Genomic DNA, 21,347 nt, shown 5'->3' on the forward strand with positions numbered 1-21,347 from the left:
TAGCACAACCAGATACTTCTCAACATACATACTGTCAAAGACCTTCCTTCCTTATCTTTGGAAAAGCAAAGAGCGGAAAATGGCTTGATATAGAAGACCCACCTTCTGTCATATCCAGCTCTGATGGATCACCATCTACTCTCCAGTCAAAAGAGTGCAGCAGCTGAGCTAGTGCAAGGTCAATCATGGAAACAACCATGGCGTCCCCTGGGGACCCTCTCCTCCCTGCTGAGAAGGGAAGCATCCTGAAATTTGATTGACCTGTCACTAAATCCATAACATGGTCATGCTCACCCAATTCATGCATGAATCTCTCCGGCTTGAAAACCAAAGCATCCACCCCCCACACATTGGGATCCCTTCCAATAGTCCACACATTCACGATTACTATTGTTTTTTAAGGTATATTGTATCCGCATATGCTCGCGGTCTCTACAGATTCATGGGGAATCGCTAGCGGCCCCGTTGGATGTAATCGCAGCGTCTCTTTCACAACACATTGAAGGAACTTCATCCTTCCCACATCGGATCCGTTTACTTTGCCACGTTTTCCGACACAGGATTCTATTTCTTGCTGCAACTTTTTCAGGACATGGGGATGTCTGAGCAGCTCACTCATTGCCCATTCTAACGTGGATGCCGACGTCTCCATTCCAGCGATGAGTATGTCCTGTACAAACCAATGGGAAAACAGTTTATGTTGTCAATTAAAAATCAATGTAATATTGAATTGCTGAAGTTAATTTATTTGCATGTAGATTCAGGGGGTTCTTGGGAATATTTTGAAATTTGAAGGACAGGGCAGAGTGTGGTAAAGAGGGATGTCAATTATGTGACCTTCCAATAGATTTCCTAAATTTACAATAAAAAAGAATCGATTTAGTTGTTTAACTCGATTTAAGATTTCCTATCTACATACAAACATAATCAATTTAACTGCTTCCCGTTTGGCTTTGGTGTCTCCCTTTATATCATTGTTATCAGCTGTCATCTGCAGCAACACATCCACGAAATCTTTAACATGCTCTGCCTCTGCCTCTGCCGGTCCCTGGCTGTGGCCGTCGCTGGAGGGCGTGGCGGCCTGAACATGAAGATGATCGTCTATAATTTTCTCAGCGAAGGCATCGTATGTTTTGCTTATTTCCACCATACGCCGCTTGATGCCTTGCAAGTCCATCCAGTCCACATAAGGAATGAAGTCTCCAATGTTGACATCTCCTAGAGTAGCTGACAACTCTAGTAACAGGTGCTTAAATCCTTTGCCATCAGCTCCCAAGTCATCGTCAGAAACTTTCCTCCTGAACAGTATTCGCGAAATTACATTGAAGGAGAGGGTGAAGATGACCTTACTCACATTCACAGCAATTGTGCCGTTCTGGCTCTGCTCCCAAATGGACCGGGTAATCGCCGACACCTCTTCCTCTCGCACATTTTTGAAAGACTCGATTCTCTTAGAGGTAAAGAGTTCCAACACGCAGAGCTTCCTCACTTGCCTCCAATAATCTCCATAGGGAGACAGTACCATACCCTTGAAATTGTAGGATAAGTACTTTCCAGCTGCAGTTGCCAGTCGGCTGGCAAATATGGAATCCTGAGTTGTCAGAAAGTGTTTGGCTGTCTCGGAAGAAGAAACTACGACGGTGGGGACAGAGCCCAAGCGGAGAAACGTGATGGGACCATATTTATCAGCCAGGTCTTTCAAAGCATGATGAACAGGGTTCTTCAATTGGTGGAGATTTCCGATGATTAGCCATGGATGGGGTCCTGGAGGAAATCTTCCTCCGTTCCTTCCACCCTTGTGCTGCAATATCCAGTATAACAAGAAGAAAATGAGAGCTCCATATCTAGCCGTTGCCCTCCATGTTGCAGGCAGAGGCGGAGGAAGAGTTTGAGGCAACCAATGAAAATCCATAATGAACTTTCCTCTATCATGTCTGCAACCAAAAGAAAGATGTTTCCCATATTTAAGCGATCCGGGATTCCCTACAGTTGACTATCGGCCAAAAGTTGGTGGGTCATTGTATAATGTTTTATAAAAAATGTTTTTAAAACATTAATATATTTTCATTTTTAAAATTTGATATTTTCAATTTTTATTAGTTGACTATAAAGAATGATATTTTTTATTTTTATTTTTTAAAAGAGAATTATTAAATAAAATATTTAATATAAAAATTTTAAATAATTTGAAATGTTGTTTAGTTATCATTTTATTGTGTACTAAATACTGCCTATTTAGATTCATTTTAATTTTGGATTTATTAAGTGTTGAGAAGGATCAATTCTCTTTTCACTATTAAAGAGGTTTGCATTTCAAAGAGACCTCTAAAGACACCTCTAAGGACTTGGTAGATCCGGAATTAAAATAGATCTAGGTTGGTATAATATATATATAGTTGACATTAAAACATTTTATTTATAATTCACATTAAAATATTAAAACATGTCCCCTCATTTTTTTCATATCAACATATATTTAATTATTTTTATTATTAATATTTTCTAAAATATTACATATCAAATTCATATTAAGCATTAATAGAATTACAAATCTCTTTTGTACATTGAAATAGAAAGTAGTTATTAATAGAATAAGAATCTTTTCAATCTTTCTCTCTATATGTTTTATGTAAAAATATTTTACATAACATGTGTATTGAAATATTTGATTTATAAACTTGTTAAAATTTTCTTTATTATTGATATTTACTCCGTAAGGCATTTCCCTCTGAAATGAACTCCCCAAACTGCTTTCGTGTCAAAATATGTGCCATTTGATTTTGTTGTTAAAAGATTGGGTAATCATTACCCGTTAATTTGAATTGAGCAATGCTAGCCGCGGCAGTTGTTACTAGGTCATTGGATCCTGCAATAATTGTCAACTATCTTCCTTACGAACTGTCAACCGACTTAACTTATTATATCGATAATATTTTGCTAAGTGAACAAATTTTTTCTTCAAATTTTCAGGTATGCTTCTTTCATTAATTTTGCGAGTCTGTAACTTGATCTTGCATTGTAAGTTTTGATTTACGCTGATATCAATAATATTTTGCTCTATGAACAAGGTTTTTCTTCATATTTTAAGGTTAGGCAACTGGTATTTCAAAGGCAGAGGTGCATCTATTGCAGATCATTAATTGGATCAATAGTTTTCCGGGCTCAAATTTGTAAGGTATGTATCGTATTCTTGTACTCTTAGCCCCCTTGCATGTGCATTACTTGCTAATGCCTGAGAGAGGATTTCGATGGTGATTTTCGCGCCAGTAATGAGAGTTTTGTTTTCTTGAGTGTTTTCTGTTTGCTCGAAAGTGCCTCTCTGAGATGGCCGAGGTTTTGTTCTGGGTTTGGTAGATATCACTGGATTTTTTGTTTCTGGGTGTCGCAGTAGTCCAGCGTTTGTTTAGGGTATGACTGCTATTTTTAGCACAAATCAACTGGGATTTATATTTTTGTAGTTGCTTTTATTAATAGTAAATAGTGCAATGGTTATAGAATGTAATCTCCTTGGGTATTTTTTTGGGAGGGATATGGCATTGCATGGTAACTATGTTATTACATGACAACAGTTCTTTGGGGAAGGAAAAATGTCAAGCGGTGGGTTTCATGTGCTGCATCTTGTGAGACCATTTCTTTCAATCTTACCAACAGTCCAGACAACTGAACGAAAAATACCCTTTAGGGAGAAGGTTCTTTAAATTGTAATCTCCCTTTTAATCTTTCTCGTATGTAGTCAGTTGCCTCTATATGGAATACATTCAGCAACCGGTGCGGATCCATTCTATTGGATGCATGTAATTCTGGCATAAATGTGCGCATCAATCAGTTTGATAAAAACGGAAAGAAGAAAAGAGGAGTTGGAGGTTATAGTTTAAAGTCGATCAACACTAATCAAATTCGTTAGCAATTTTGATAAAAACAGAAAGAAGAAAATAGGAGTTGGAGGTTATATTTTAGAGTGGATCAACACTAATCAAATTCGTTAGCATTTTTGGGACAGCGGCAGACGTAAGGAATAATTTAATGACTTTTGAGATACACGTGGTCTTGTAGTACATCACGATTGTGGGAAGAGGTCATGCTGGCGGAGAGCAATGATATTCATGGGAGCAATTTATTTCAATACCAGAACTATCTATGCAATAATCTTATCTTAGCGTCTTGTTTGTCAAGTTTTCCCAATTGCGTATGCAGACAGTATGTTAAAAATGACAATATGTTAAAAATGAACGTAATAAAAGCGAGCACTGGTTAAATATTGTCCAGGTGTGACAAGATGCCCTGCATTACATTCCGTATATCTGTATATTCTGTATCTTTGAAGTCTGGACAACTATCACAATTTGCAAGTTGCCGTATATCCATATATTCTGTATACATTCCGTATATCCGTATATTCTGTATCTTTGAAGTTTGGACAACTATCACAATTTGCAAGTTGTCGTATATCCGTATATTCTGTATCTTTGAAGTCTGGACAACTATCACAATTTGCAAGTTGCAACTAAGGTTCCGTATATCTGTATATTCTGTATCTTTGAAGTCTGGACAACTATCACAATTTGCAAGTTGCAACTAAGGTGCATTGAATATGCTTCGATGTACTTTTACGGTCATTATCATTAATAAAACAAAACAAGTACATGAGATATCGTTGACATCCATGTGGGATAATTTAAAATATAATTGAAAGTGCTAAATGGTGTTTTTAAAAGTTGTTTATTAATGATATCAATAAAAAAATAGTGAACATGTACATGACATATCGTTGACATTCATGTGGGATAATTTAAAATATAATTGAAAGTGCAAAATGGTATTTTTAGAAGTTGTTTATTTAGATTTCTGTTTAATTAATAATATTTCATCTATATTAAATGTATTATAATTATTAATAATTAAAAAATAAAATAACAATTATTATAATTTCTAAAGTTATGAGAATATTTCATAGTACCCACTCATACATAACTTACTCTATATAATTTGGCACATTATTGCATACGTTTTTTGTTAGTTTACTACATATTTTAAAAATAATTATTTTAAATATTACAATGACTTATTAAAAATTGAAATTTAAGAAAAATGATCTTAGCATGCATTATTTGAACAAAATATTGCAGCTTGAAGACTCTTTTATGTGATATGTCTTAGCCCTATTCAAAGTTGTAAAGTGTGTTTTTTGATGATCTCCTTGTTACTAGTGGTAATGCTTCAAAGGACAAGGGAAGTGCTTTGATAGACAACAAGATGGGGCAAATGAATGGAGCAAAAATGATGGGAATTGAATAAAATCAAGTGGTCAACTGAAGAAGAATGGGGTTCATATGAGGATGGGAATGCTCTTTTTGATGGCAGGTCACATCCATTGCAACAATTCGGATATAACACACATCCACTCTAGGATTTAGTGTTTCTTGGCTCCATGATGAAAATAGTGAAGACAAAATACATGAAAATAATGACGACAAAATACATGTTAATCTGTTACTTGTGTTCTTTGATGGAAGTTTTGTAATGAATGAACGAAATGTGTTCTTTGATGGAAGTTTTGTAATGAATGATTGAAAAATACATGGTGAGAGAAAAATGCATATTATGCTAATTAAGGAACGTTTTTCACTTGTTGAACTTGTAGTATACATGGTAATTTGTTACTTGTGTTCTTTGATGGAAGTTTTGTAATGAATGAACGAAATGTGTTCTTTGATGGAAGTTTTGTAATGAATGATTGAAAAATACATGGTGAGAGAAAAATGCATATTATGCTAATTAAGGAACGTTTTTCACTTGTTGAACTTGTAGTATTGAATTTAACACACTAACACTTTACAACAATGAACTAACAATCTTCATGATGAAAATAATAATATCGAAGATTTATCTACATAATGAAAAAGGAAATATGGGATATTCCAATCACGTTCCGAGGCATTTTTTAAAATGTGGATGTGAGAAAAGGTTGTTGTGGAAGGTGTTGTTTGTATATGGGAAATTTCTTGATCATGGTGTGTAATCTTAATGTTGATAGGTGGAAGGTGTTGTTTGTATATGGGAAATTTCCTGATCATGGTGTGTAATCCTAATGTTGATAGATATGTCTACTTTAAAATGTGGATGTGAGAAAGGTTGTTGTGGAAGGTGTTGTTTGTATATGAGAAATTTCCTGATCATTGTGTGTAATCCTAATGTTGATAGATATGTCTACTAAGTGGTTCTAGTTAATGGGGCATTGATGTGAGCATTCAATATATTTTTATTCTTTATCAAAGTATTTTTTTGTTGTATTTTCGTAATTCAATTTATGCCTTATGTCGTTTCCTTTGCAACATTTGGTGCAAATGCTAGTAAATATTAATTTTAAAATGTTTTAATAAAATTAGTTTATTTATATTATATTTTTAATAAATAAATTTAGGTAAAAGTTTTACTAAATATATTTTTGTTAGTGCTTATTCATGTTAATATCAACTATGCTATTTGGTACATATATGACATTTAAAATTAGCCTACATTTATATTTTCTTTCTTTTTCTTTTAAAAGGTTCTTAATAGTGTCACCTTGGAGTTCAAACCATGCTAACTCTAAGCATGTACACAGGTCAGATCAATTAACAAAACTCACTATCGTTTGAAGTGCATCAAATAGTCATATATGAAATGTGCATAAATTTACTATGCTCTTTGGTACATTGACACCTCAATGTAAGGGTGATAATGAACTTTAATACAATCCAAACTCATGTATATTTGATTCCGTATATCATAATAATGACAATTATCTAAAGCATTTTGTGTATCTGTCATTTATTTACATATGCACTTTTCACCAATTTTAACAAAATTGAAATCAAATACTTTAGTTAAGATTAAGGTAAATTTGATAATTGTGAAAACTTAATTATTATTAGAATGTAAGTTTACAACAATTTCAATTTAGATTTAAATAATGTTCTGTTCAAATTTAATACATAATTTATTCAAAAAAAATATTGAATATTAATTTTAAAATGTTTTAATAAAATTAGTTTATTTATATTATATTTTTAATAAATAAATTTAGGTTAAATAATAATTACCTATCCATAATCTCGTGAATAAAATAATAATAAAGACATAGGAGATCATATATTTATATATACAAAACACCTAAGTGCTATCGATTTATGATTTTATGCACATTAATTAACTGAGCTAAACATTGATTTATTTCTATTCATTATAATATGGCTTATGACTTAGGAACTATTATTCATTTAAATTTACCAAATAAGGATATGAGCCAACCATACTTTGTGCATATGTGTGAGTAAAAAAAAGCACAGTATAGTGCACACTACCTAAAAAAAGTGCACTTGTTATTCTACCACAAATATTGACATCATTCCCTTCTTGAATTACTGCAAAAATTGTAACAAGTACATTTTCAAGAACTTTTTTTCTTCTAGGTGTACATGTAGTAAAAAAACCACCAAATTTTGCTGCAGACATCAAGATGGAAGAAATCTTACTCATGGTGTTCTAAAAGAATAAATTGTATGACATAAAATTCTCATATATATCTATATATATATATATATAGATATATCATCATACAATTCATATGTAATATATCTTCTACAAAAAAAGCTAAAACCGTCTACATTTAAAAATAATTTGTTTAAAGGGACTGTAATCCAATTAAATTATATCATAAATGATGTCAAATAATCAAGTTTTCCTTCTATTAGGTTTGTATCGCTTGATCTTGCAATTTTTTTTAATTAAATAAGACACTCCATAATTATATGCTTGTTTCTACGATTTCCATTCACAACTCTAAAATACTAACCATATTTCCACATTGTAGAATATGATAGTACATGCATGCCTAGAAAAGATTATTTATAAAATAAATAATTAGACTTCAATGTGTAACAATACATAGAGATGTTTAATCAAAATTTATGCAATTAATATCATGATCAATCCAGTATCACATACTTTTGCTTCACATCTAGTTCCTATGGTCAATTCAGTTAATTTACTTTCCTTGTTGGTTAATTCCAAATTCCAAATTTTCTACTTCACCCATGTGTTTATTTATTGAAAATATATCTTTTTAAGGACTAGAACATGAGTTTAGATTGACCGTGTAAGTGATTGTATGTCTCCTAATCATTTTTTATGTATCTCACAATACATATGTGAAGCCATAGATATTGAGTTATTGCATTTCTTTGTTATACTAGTGTTTTCCTTATTGGCTAGCTAGACCCTTTAATTGTAATTGTACTCATTTTCTTCTATATATGAGGGAGACCAAGTTTTAGTGAGCATCTCATCTTGTACATTGGTTATATTGTAGAATAAGGTTTCCCTATCGAAGTTACTTCTTGTCCATTCTTCTATCTAATTCTCAAGGCATTGAGTTAGTTATCTTTCTATTTCTATTTTAATTGTGTGTTTCATGTATAACAATTGTTATCAGAGCATATGATTCTTAGGTTTGACTAATTCAAATTAGTCATATTAATATTTTCATGATATTTTTTTTTTAATTTTCATAGATATTTCAGATTGTGACATTTTCTGAAACTTCAAGTAATGTAGCAAGTAAATTTGGCTAAGATTTCTAGTTTTTGTTCACTATACTTTCAACGATATAGGCTATGGAAATTTGCATTTCTAACAAGTCCTAAAATTAGTCTTAAATAAGTCATGTTGGTGTTTTCTCTATACATTTTTCTAGGATTATTCAAATAGTGAACTTCTTGGGAGACATAACAAAGAACTTGTGGTACATGTTTTAGGTTTTATTTTTTTATACTTCAAGAAATACAATCTATGCAAATCATGATTTTGGATTATTCTTGAACCTAGTTTCAAATGAGCATTCTTGATAAAAATTATTGTAATATTAGAACCTACTGTTATAGCCCTAGTTTCCACTCCACTATAATCAGAGAGACCCTATTTAAACTTACCTCATTTTCTTTCTATAATGCATCCCCTCTTACCTTTATTTGTACTTGTACGGGTTTTATACAAATTTTATTAGATATTATAGCGGTGAAATTACATAGTTGAACAATTTATCATAATTCTTATGTCACAATTTCATAATACTATGAAATAATATTTTTTTCATAATATTATGAAATAATATTTTTTTCATAATTGAGGAAAAAATCTTAATTGAGAACAAGATTCTCAGTAAGTTGGGAAATTCTCATTATTGAGCATGAAACTTGTGCATGAGTTGTATCCACCCAATTCACATGCCACCAAGCCTAAATTCTCATGGCCCTAGTTGTTTAGATACATTCTCTTTGATTTAGGAAAGGCATGTACAATGAGACCCTCTCAAGGGGGAAGGAGAAGTAATAGAGAGAATAACTCTGTAATGATGGTGAATTTCTACTAGAACTTTATTCTTTTTTCATGTGAGATGAGCATGGTCTTCCTGTGAGCTAAGGGGAGAAAAGTGCCAAGTATTAGAGAAGAGTCTGTTGGTGAATTAGGGTATAATTTTTTTTACTATTCTTGTTTATGAATGGAAATTGTGAATTCCCTTCCATATTTCATGTTCTTATATGCATGAATTTGATTTGGTTATTATTATACATTTTGGTGCATACTAACTTTCATGGAGGAAAACATTATCTTGTTTGGTTGTGTATGTGTGTATGGGATTAGATTAGGTAGCTTAGAGTGGGATCTTCAAATTGGAGCACGATTTCCAAAAAACTCTATAGGGTATGCTAACTACACCAACCTGTGTGGATGTGTAGGTGTGTTCTTATGATATGCGCATATACGGAAATATGCGCATATACGGAAATTGGCCATATACGGAAGATATGCGCATATACGGAAATTGAGCATATACGGAAGACATGCGCATATCTTCCGTATATGGACAGATTCCATATACAGAAATTGTGCATATACGGAAACTAGGCATATACGGAAGACATGTGCATATCTTCCGTATATGCCCAGTTTCCGTATATGCGCATATCTTCCGTATACAGGAATTGCACACATACGGAAACTGTGCATATATGGAAGATGTGCGCATATACGGAAATTGGGCATATACGGAAGATATGCGCATGTCTTCCGTATATACGGAAAATATGCGCATATACAAAAATTGGGCATATATGGAAGATATGAGCATATATGGAAATTGGGCATATACGCAATATATGCGCATATCTTCCGTATATGCTCAGTTTCCGTTTATGCACAATTTCTGTATATGGAATCTGGGCGTATATGGAAGATATGCGCATGTCTTCCGTATATGCCCAATTTCCGTATATGCGCATATCTTCTATATATGCATAATTTCCGTATACAGGAATTGCGCATTTACGGAAACTATGCATATATGGAAGATGTACGCATATACGGAAATTGGGCATATACGGAAGATATGCGCATATCTTCCGTATATGCCCAGTTTCCATATATGCACAATTTCTGTATATGGAATCTGTGCATATACGGAAGATATACGCATGTCTTCCGTATATGCGCACATCTTCCGTATATGCCCAATTTCCGTATACAGGAATTGCGCATATATATGGAAATTGTGCATATACGGAAGATGTGCGCATATACGGAAGATATGCGCATATGCGCATGTCTTCCGTATATACGGAAGATATGCGCATGTCTTCAGTATATACGGAAGATATGCGCATATACGGAAATATGCGCATATACGGAAGATATGCGCATATACGGAAATTGGGCATATACGGAAGACATGCGCATATCTTCTGTATATGCACAGATTCCATATACAGAAATTGTGCATATACGGAAACTGGGCATATACGGAAGATATGCCCAATTTCTGTATATGCGCATATCTTCCGTATACAGGAATTGCACACATACGGAAACTGTGCATATATGGAAGATGTGCGCATATACGGAAATTGGGCATATACGGAAGATATGCGCATGTCTTCCGTATATACGGAAAATATGCGCATATAGGGAAATTGGGCATATACGGAAGATATGCGCATATACGGAAATTGGGCATATACGGAAGATATGCGCATGTCTTCCGTATATACGGAAGATATGCGCATATACGGAAATTGGGCATATACGGAAGATGTGCGCATATACGGAAGATGTGAGCATATACGGAAATTGGGCGTATACGGAAGATATGCGCATGCCTTCCGTTTATACGGAAGATGTGCGCATATACGAAAATATGCGCATATACGGAAGATATGCGCATGTCTTCTGTATATACGGAAGATGTGCGCATATACAGAAATTGGGAATATACGGAAATTGTGCATATATGGAAGATATGCGCATATACGGAAATTGCGCATATACGGAAGACATGCGCATATCTTCCATATATGCCCAGATTCCATATACAGAAATCATGCATATACGGAAATTGGGCATATACGGAAGATATGCGCATTTACGGAAGATATGCGAATATACGGAAATTGGGCATATACGGAATATATGCGCATATCTTCCGTATATGCCCAGTTTTCGTATATGCACAATTTGTGTATATGGAATCTGGGCATATATGGAAGATATGCGCATGTCTTCCGTATATGCCCAGATTCCATATACCGAAATTGTGCATATACGGAAACTGGGCATATACGGAAGACATGCGCATATCTTCCGTATATGCCCAGTTTCCATATATGCGCATATCTTCCGTATACAGGAATTGCACACATTCGGAAACTATGCATATATGGAAGATGTGCACATATACGCAAATTGGGCATATACGAAAGATATGCGCATGTCTTCCGTATATACGGAAAATATGCGCATATACGGAAATTGGGCATATACAAAAGATATGCGCATGTCTTCCATATATATGGAAGATATGTGCATATACGGAAATTGGGCATATACGAAATATATGCGCATATACGGAAGATGTGAGCATATACGGAAATTGGACGTATACGGAAGATATGCGCATGTCTTCCGTGTATACGGAAGATGTGCGCATATATGGAAATATGCGAACATACGGAAGATATGCGCATGTCTTCTGTATATACGGAAGATGTGCGCATATACAGAAATTGGGCATATAAGGAAATTGTGCATATACGGAAGATATGCGCATATACGGAAATTGGGCATATACGGAAGACATGCGCATATCTTCCGTATATGCCCGGATTCCATATACATAAATTGTGCATATACGGAAATTGGGCATATACGGAAGATATGCGCATTTCTTCCATATATACGGAAGATATGTGAATATACGGAAATTGGGCATATACGGAATATATGCGCATATCTTCCGTATATGCCCAGTTTCTGTATATTCACAATTTCTGTATATGGAATCTGGGCATATACGGAAGATATGCGCATGTCTTCTGTATATGCCCAATTTCCGTATATGCACATATCTTCCATATATGCACAATTTCCGTATATGCCCAATTTCCGTATATGCGCACATCTTCCGTATATACAGAAAACATGCGTATATCTTCCGTATATGCGCATATTTCCATATATGCGCACATCTTCCGTATACACGGAAGACATACACATATCTTCCGTATACGCCCAATTTCTGTATATGCTCACATCTTCTGTATATGCGCACATCTTCCATATATGCCCAATTTCCGTATATGCGCATATCTTACGTATATGCCCAATTTCCCTATATGCGCATATTTTCCGTATATACGGAAGACATGCTCATATCTTCCGTATATGCCTAATTTCCGTATATGCGCACATCTTCCATATATGCACAGTTTCCGTATGTGTGCAATTCCTGTATACGGAAGATATGCGCATATACGGAAATTGGGCATATCTTCCGTATATGCCCAGTTTCCGTATATGCACAATTTCTGTATATGGAATCTGTGCATATACGGAAGATATGCGCATGTCTTCCGTATATGCCCAATTTCTGTATATGCGCATATCTTCTGTATATGCGCATATTTTCGTATATGCGCATATCTTCCGTATACAGGAATTGCGCATATACAGAGGATGTACACATATACGGAAATTGGGCGTATACGGAAGATATGCGCATGTCTTCCGTATATACGGAAGATGTGCGCATATACAGAAGATATGCGCATATACGGAAATTGGGCATATACAGAAATTGTGCATATACGAAAGATATGCGCATATACGGAAATTAGGCATATACGGAAGATATGCACATGTCTTCCGTATATGCACAATTTCTGTATATGCGCATATCTTCCGTATATGCGCATATTTTCGTATATGCCCAATTTCCGTATATGCACATATCTTCCGTATATACAGAAGACATGCGCATATCTTCCGTATATGCGCATATTTCCGTATATGCGCACATCTTCTGTATATACGGAAGACATGCGCGTATCTTCCGTATACTCCCAATTTTCGTATATGCGCACATCTTCCGTATATGCACAGTTTCCGTATATGCGCAATTCCTGTATATGGAAATTGGGCATATACAGAAATTGTGCATATACGGAAGAGATGCGCATATACGGCAATTGGGCATATACGGAAGATATGCGCATATACGGAAATTGGGCATATCTTCCGTATATGCGGATATCTTCTGTATATGCACAATTTCCGTATATGTGCAATTCATGTATATGGAATTTGCGTGTATACGATGCAGATACATGAACGACGTGCATATCTTCCGTATATGCACAATTTCTGTATATGGAATTATTTTAAAAATTGGCATTTTGAAAACCATTATCACTACTTTGAAAATCCAAATTTACACTTCAAAACAGCTAATATTAACACTTAAAATAAAAACTCACAATGTTTTACTTTAGATTTTACTTATTATTTCAAATTTAATAAAATTAAAGTTTTAAAATTAATAATTATTTTTGAAATCAAAATTCACAACTTCATAATTAAATTTTGGAAATTAATAAATATTTTTAAATCAAAATTCACATCTTCATAATTACGATGGACACTTTTGGAATTGAAAAATTTATTTTTGATAGTGAAATTCACTATTTTTTAGTTTAAATTAACAACTTTGAAATCAAAATTTATATTTTTGAAATCAAAACATGACACTTAACGCTTTAGAAATCAAAATTCACAGTTTGGAGGTTTGAAATTAATGGAATTCACATTTTTGGATTCCAAATACATACTTTTATCCATCGATATTTCCACTCTCAAAAATCAATATTTCACTTTAGAATATTAACCATTTCAAAATTATAATTTACAACTTTTAACTTTATACTTCCTTACTATTTCAATTGTAATTTTATTTTGGTAATCTTAATATTCCCTCTTCTCCAATCACACCCTTAACCCCATAAAACAAAAAAAAATCAATAAAGGTTAAAGAGGTTAAATAACAAGTACATGTTTATTAAATGGGTTGATTCTCACATGTAAAATCTATGGAATATGAACATAAACTATAAACTATAATTCATATGTAAAGAAATAAATGAATATTCTAAGGTTGAGGATGTGAAAATATATTTAAGCTTTCATATTTTTTTTGATATATATTTTTTTTATACTTAAGAGTCGTTGTTGTATGGTAGCTTATGATAAAAATATCTACGGTTACATATTTGTTAAGAGACTTGGTAAGAATATTTTTAAAGCGATATTGGATTGTAATGTGTGGTTATTGTTTTTTTATCTAGTATCAAGTTTGAAAGGCATATGTATTTTTAGACAGATTAATCTTGAGGTGCGAGGTATAAGTCTTAAGATTACATTTTAAACATCAAATAAGATATAAATATAAAAGTAACTTAACTTATAAACTTGATAATTTGTAAATAATAAAAACAAAATCCGTTACAACTATTCATCAAAAGTAATGTAATATTGATAGAATATAACATCGCATCCACATAAGGATTTAAAATTCAATGAAGATGTTGTCATAAACAAAATATAAATTTATGTATTTTTTATTCAAAATAGGTCCAACTATACATGTTTCTTTTTTACAAAATAGAACTTCATTTCCAACATAAATAATGGAATCTCATGCCCATCAATGACATAATGGAAAAACAACATCATGATCGATCTAAAGTATGGGTCTATAAGTCACCCTCGTCCCATGAGGCACTCCCAGGTGGATTTCCAAATTGATATCTCTGCAAAAAATTACAATAATCAATTAGTTGTAAAAATTGAAAGGCATATAATCAATTTCATTAATTCATGATGATATTTTGATCAAATACTCATTCTCACCGTGAGGATTTGAGGCAATGGAGAAGACAACCCTTCCTGGGTATATGGCGGAGCACTTGGTGACGGATATAGGCATGGTTCAGGGGTGCTGGATAAAGGCATGGTGCATGTGAAATAGGGAAAAGGTAGTGGGTGCGGGCGACGATACACCCCCACCGGTTGTACAATAGTGGGAATCACTGTAGGCCAGGGGATTAACCTAGGGGGGGAAATTGGAATGTTAAGGGTGGACGATTGAAAAAATGAGAATGGTGGATGATTGAAGGGTAGGGGTGAGCATTGGGAAGGTATTACAGAGGTGGTTATAGGCATGGAAGAATTTATGGAGGAAAAAGGTGGTGGGTGTGGGCGATGATACATCTTAATTGGTTCAACAATAGGGGGGAGCACCCTTGGGGAGGATATTGGGGTGTTAATGGCTGAAGCAGTGTTCCCAATGCTAGATCTTTTTTCAGTAGCATGTTCATCGAATAAACAAATTCGACAATTTGGAATGTTGTGAGATGTGGGTCCCTCTGCTGTAACAATAAAAATAGTTCATATAGTCATGCAAATGTGTTGAACATGATAATATATCGCATTTAACGTAAAACAATGCATAGCATGAAATTTCCATACCAATATTGGGTATAATAGAATCTTGAATTATCTCAGGCGCGTGGTCCACATTTCCTTGTTTTTTAGAAGATGACTCCAATCGTTCATCCATTCTTCTTTTCCTTTCATGAACTCGTCCAACCCTTTCAAATTGTAGTATATCTGTCCCTGATTTTGACTTGCGACCACATCGCCTCTTTTTATTTACTGGACTCAAGAAACTATGTTTTCTCTTGGTAGTGATCTTGGATGGAGTTATAGTATTGCAAAACATTTTGTTGTATTCTTGACATGCTTTGTCTACCAAGTTGTTCAATGCATATGCCTGTTCCAAATTTGTAGGTATTATGGATCTCAATTTCTCAAGAGTTGATGAGTTAACACGTTTCATCTCATCATGTTCAGAGAATGCACTATCTTGTCATACATTGGTCGATTCAACATTGTATGAGAAATTCTCTAAATTATCAATGCTTGTTTCATTATGATAATTCAGATTGGGAGGAGGATCAAAGCATGGCAAAAGCTCTGTTTGGATTTCTGGGACCAATATAGGTGTTTCATTCAAATCAAATGAAATTCTAGGCCTTTCTGTCATGGGGTCAGTGACACCCGGTGCTACATTTTCACCCAAAATAGTGTTACTCACTAACATCTCAACTTTCAATACATGTTTACAGATATTTCCATTTAGGGCCCAATTGAAATTGCAGAAGTGTAGATTAGAACCCTTATATATGACATTGTACCAAATGTCATGAGTATCCTTATTTTGGCTACGAACCCAGTAGTCATTACTCTTTTCATCAGGCACACAATCTTCATTTGGGATTTTCTTAGCTCTACACTTGGATCAATTCAGTTGTTCCTGTATTTTTCTGGCTCGTACAAAACCAGCTTATTTTAAACGGTGCATATGATTGTAAAATAATACAACCTTTGTCAGCAAAACATAGATTAACCAATCAACCCTTATGTGGCATGCATTGTTCTTCTCACATAAGTACCTTTCCTTGATATACCGATGGTAAGATTCAATGGCGTTGTTCGTATCTTGATTTGAATGTGGAAATTTTCTGTATGCTTTTGCCCACATATCTGTAGAAAGAAATTTATTAGTTATATATTAATAAGTATACATATGACATGAGAAAAGAGTCCTTAAAACCACCAATAAGAAGCTTACATATTTTGTTGTTGGACAGCCAAGTATTTCTAAAATATTCCAAAAATCTTTTTTGTTCACTGAATTCTTCAAATAAGCTTTCAACTTTCTTTCGCACAGATTCATCATCTTTACACATGTGCATGATTTCCCCTAATCCACAAAAAATGCGTATTTGGTTTTCCCTCCCTTTGACCTTGTTTCCAACATTTTTCAACCATGCACGACGAACATGCCACACACATAATAATACCTTGCACTTGATTGCAGACCTGCAATAACATAATTTTTAGAGAGATTATACATTAACAATATTTTTTATGCCTCTTATAAAAATAATAAACACATCACCTCAATGCTTCAATTTCAGCAGTAGCATCATCTGTGATGAAGGCAAGAACATACCAATCTGGTCGCTCTTTGTTTCCAATTGCAAGTAAGGCCAACATCCATTTAGAAAGATCAGCTATAGTATTGCGTGATGATATCACCCAAGCTATTGGAACCCCATTGTGATGTTCGTCGAAAACCATTAAGGTGTAAAGTTGATACTGCATTACAAAAAATATGCATAATTATATTTATATAAGATACATGCATTAATATGAGGTTAAATAAATGAATCGGATTTAGGATAAATATGTACTCACCCCGTACTTATTTGTACTAAAGGTTGAATCCATTGAGATAATATTATTGTGAGAGTATTTCAGCATCATTAAACACATCCACTTTGTTTGTATGCCTATGATAAAAGGGATATGTTCAACAAGATCTTGTTTTTGGTAGAAGAAAAAACTCTCTGGGTTTTCCTTATACCAGCACTCCACACTCTTTGGATCACTTTGATCTTTAACATACTCTAGCCTTATGATATCATTGTAAATGTTACTTATATCTTTTTTTGTCATGTAGGTATCTCGAAGTATCCCTGTGTATAACTCACCAGATCCATCCTTCACATCAGAGATGAACTTGTCCCATATCATTGTAACATTAAAACCTCTTTTAACGAAATGTTGGACACTAGATCGCATATTCCAACTTAAATGTGGTGCATAATTGAATCTCATGGACCTTCCGATTGCATTTGTCCCATGACAAATAACATTGGATTCATCAATATGTCTACATGTAGTATATATTATTACAGCATCATCTGGTCTCATCACAAGTCGTCGCACAAAGAAGTGACATTGGCAACCAACTTTAATACTTTCATGTCGATTGCGGGTTGTCTTTGGATCTGATGATGCACTCCTAATTCTCCTTGTCGACAGTGGACCATATGAACACCAATAACTGGACGTAAAAAAGTTACTGCAAATTAGATATAATATTTATGCATATTGAAAAAATTACACTGTTGGGTACCCATAATACTAGTGATTACCCCATTACTATTATAGTTATACCCCTTATTTCAACTTCCTTTCCTTCCATAGAAAATTTCATGAAAGTTCTTGAAAATTAAAAGCTATTGGACTCCTAGTACAACATCAGCACCTCCCATTGGAATGGAAAGCATTGGGCTAGTCAATACATATTCTCCCATGGATAGCTTGGTATTGCCTCTGATGTATCTCTGTACTTTCCAATCATCTAGTTCTGAAATTGTGATCTGTAGTAGCTCTCTGTGTCCTCTTTCCAATGCCACCAGTCTGATCCAAATTGGATTCTCCAAGAAAGAGTTATGCACAATCTCCCAAGATGACCTGATTATAGACCTTTCCAGAAGAGTTAACTTGTATGAAGTGTCACGTGTACAATTTTCGAGATTTGGTTCTGCAAAAGATATCAAAGAAACTACTGTCCGTCCTCTTTCTGTACCTTCTTATGAAATTTAAATCCGATCCCCAGAGAGAAAGTTATGATGATTTTCCCTAGGTCACCTGTTTTGAATGTAGTTCAAGAGTCTGTAAAAAGACCAACTTCCTAAGAGCATATCTCCGCAAATATCGTGCGAAAAGATTTCAAATTCGTACCCAAGGTTCGGCGCGATTTATTCTCAAATGGGTTTTTTTTGCGACTTCTGAAACGTCACAGAAAAAAAGTTATAGTGAAAATGCCATGATGACCTGTTTGGAGCAGCGAAACCCTAGAATCCAAAGCTCTGATACCAAATGTTATGAAACCAGCTCAAGAAAAGATAGAAAAGAAAGATCAACGCCTTAGAATTCAGCCTCTTCGAGGGGGCAACCTCCTTTACATTACATAAATGAAAAATTCTTGGATGATACAAATGACAAAACCTCATTTCTATATATAGGAGTCTAAGGAGTCACAATATAATCCAGCCAACCTAACAATAATAATATAAAGCCACAAAAATAACAATAGAGGGATTCTATGGGGCACAGAAATAACAATATGGGGGTAGTAGTGGCACAACAATATAAATAAGGGGTATAAATACAATAGTAATGGGGTAATCACTAGTATTATGGGTACCCAACATACACGTATCTTGAAAAAGCATATAGAGACTCACACACTGTACTCCAAGAATGTTGAGTAATTGGTGTGTTTTATATCCTCTATTTTGTTACTTCGATGATTCTTAAGAAGAAATTGAGTGGGTGCACTTTCATTTGATTCCTCTCCACTTATGAAATCATCAAGTCGACAATATGGAATAACTGCAACTTGGTCCCCCCTCAATCTCTGTCCATGTTAAGTCTTCTGCTGAAAATTGTATCATATCTTCTGGGTCTTCAACTTCCAACTCGTTAATCCTCCCCCACTTATTCATTCTTAAAATACCTGTACAAATTGCATTGAAAATAATTTAGTTTGAGTAAATAATATGGTCTTGATCAATGCATAGCGTACTAAGCATGGAAGTCTCATTTTTTAGTAAATATTTTATACTTTTCACGTAAACCACTTTGGGATTAAGTAATATTCAGGGGATCTTAGATGACATTGTATGATAACTAAGATCATAAGAAATTGGGTCATTAATAAGCTTAAATATCTCTGACAAATTTAGACTAACCCATGCATGACATATGAATTCTTTCTGGAGGTGGGGCCACCATGTTATTGTCGAGGGGTGACTTGTGATGAGTCGCTGCGCTGGAATTGGTCAAAGGGAACTGCCTAACATTGACACATAAGATGGTGCGTTAATGGGTCCCTTCAAATAGGGATGAAAGGGAGAGACATAAACCTGTCCCTAACAAACCCCCAATATCAAGAGTAATAAGCTTGAAGATTACCGATGCTATATGAGAGACCATGCTCTGATCTGTAAGTTTATAGGATTTTGGCTATCCGAAAAGGATTTAACAAAATGGATTCAACAAATGTGGAGGCCAAAAGGGCATATAGACCTAAAACTAGGAGCCAAAGGCTTTTTCACAGTCATCTTTGCGAACCTAGAGGATAAAGAAAGAACTTTTAAGGAGGGACCATATTTCATGAACAATGCAGGACTGTTTATGAGACACTGGGAGGACAGATACAATCCGGATGAAGAGAAAATACTGGCAGCCCCCATATGGGTTAGACTGTTCGGATTACCAATGGAGTTCTGGGATCCTGAAATATTGGAAGGGATTGGCAACTCGATCGGAACCTTTGTAAAGGTGGCAGAGTCAACCAAAAGAGGGAAATACACATCTTATGCAAGGATTTGTGTGTATATGAACATAGCAGAACCCTTGCCGGAGTCCATAGAAGTGGAATACCATGATGAAATATGGCAGCAGCCCATAGACTATGAGCACATTCCCTTCAGGTGCAGAAGGTGTCATGAGTATGGACATCTATTCAGGGAATGCCCACAAAACCGACAAGAGGAGGCAACAAAGAATCTGACGGAGGAACAGGGGAAAGGAGAAGGATCGGAAAACGAAGAGAGGGAATTCCAAGGTTAATAACAAATGAACAAAACAAGGCTCTGATGAGGGCAGTAACCATGGAAGAGGTAGAAGAGATCATGATGAATATGAGCAAGATCAAGGCACCAGAACCGGATGGATATACGGTGGAATTTTATCAGGTAGGGTGGCATTTTCTAGGAAAGGAGGTCTTGGAGGCTGTAGAGGAATCAAGAATGAAGCAAAAAATATGGCTTGGTATAAATTCGACCTTTTTGACCCTGATCCCTAAGAATAACAATTTGGAGGAGGCGCAAGGTTTTCGGCCAATAGCACTATGCAATGTCATCTATAAGATTATAGCCACTCTGATAGCGAAAAGGTTGAAGCCATTACTCCTGAATATAATCGCACCAAAGAAAACTGGCTTTGTGGACGGTCGCCAAATACTTGACAGAATAGTAGTTACTCAGGAAGTGATACACTCC

The 21,347-nt window shown here is 34.7% G+C and overlaps 2 protein-coding genes across 2 annotated transcripts; one reads left to right on the plus strand and one right to left on the minus strand.

Moving 5' to 3' along the window:
* Positions 1-397: 397 nt before the first annotated feature.
* On the minus strand, positions 398-17,488 carry LOC149202475 (cytochrome P450 750A1-like). The gene is made up of 6 exons (XM_089401597.1): positions 17,441-17,488; positions 17,289-17,307; positions 16,878-16,968; positions 4,291-4,552; positions 920-1,801; positions 398-670 (listed from the first exon to the last, which is right to left on the minus strand). The coding sequence occupies exons 1-6, from the start codon at positions 17,486-17,488 to the stop codon at positions 398-400; spliced, it is 1,575 nt and encodes a 524-aa protein (XP_089257723.1).
* A 2,855-nt stretch (positions 17,489-20,343) lies between these two features.
* On the plus strand, positions 20,344-20,916 carry LOC149202476 (uncharacterized). Its single transcript, XM_089401598.1, has one exon. The coding sequence runs from the start codon at positions 20,344-20,346 to the stop codon at positions 20,914-20,916; it is 573 nt and encodes a 190-aa protein (XP_089257724.1).
* Positions 20,917-21,347: the final 431 nt, after the last annotated feature.

The sequence above is a fragment of the Pinus tabuliformis genome, chromosome 2_1 (genome assembly GCF_031772625.1).
Source record: "Pinus tabuliformis cultivar Carrire ecotype Pingquan chromosome 2_1, CPIR1, whole genome shotgun sequence".
NCBI classification, from domain to species: domain Eukaryota; kingdom Viridiplantae; phylum Streptophyta; class Pinopsida; order Pinales; family Pinaceae; genus Pinus; species Pinus tabuliformis.

What these genes read in the sequence shown, in the direction of transcription:
- LOC149202475 (XM_089401597.1), bottom strand. Translation starts at nt 17,488, where the DNA reads ATGGATGTTGGCCTTACTTGCAATTGGAAACAAAGAGCGACCAGATTG. An exon ending in CATCGGTATATCAAGGAAAG is followed by an intron (nt 4,553 to 16,877) that starts GTACTTATGTGA and finishes AAATTGTGATAG; the next exon opens with TTGTCCAGACTTCAAAGATA. An exon ending in AATATACAGATATACGGAAT is followed by an intron (nt 1,802 to 4,290) that starts GTAATGCAGGGC and finishes TGGATATTGCAG; the next exon opens with CACAAGGGTGGAAGGAACGG.
- LOC149202476 (XM_089401598.1), top strand. Translation starts at nt 20,344, where the DNA reads ATGTGGAGGCCAAAAGGGCATATAGACCTAAAACTAGGAGCCAAAGGC.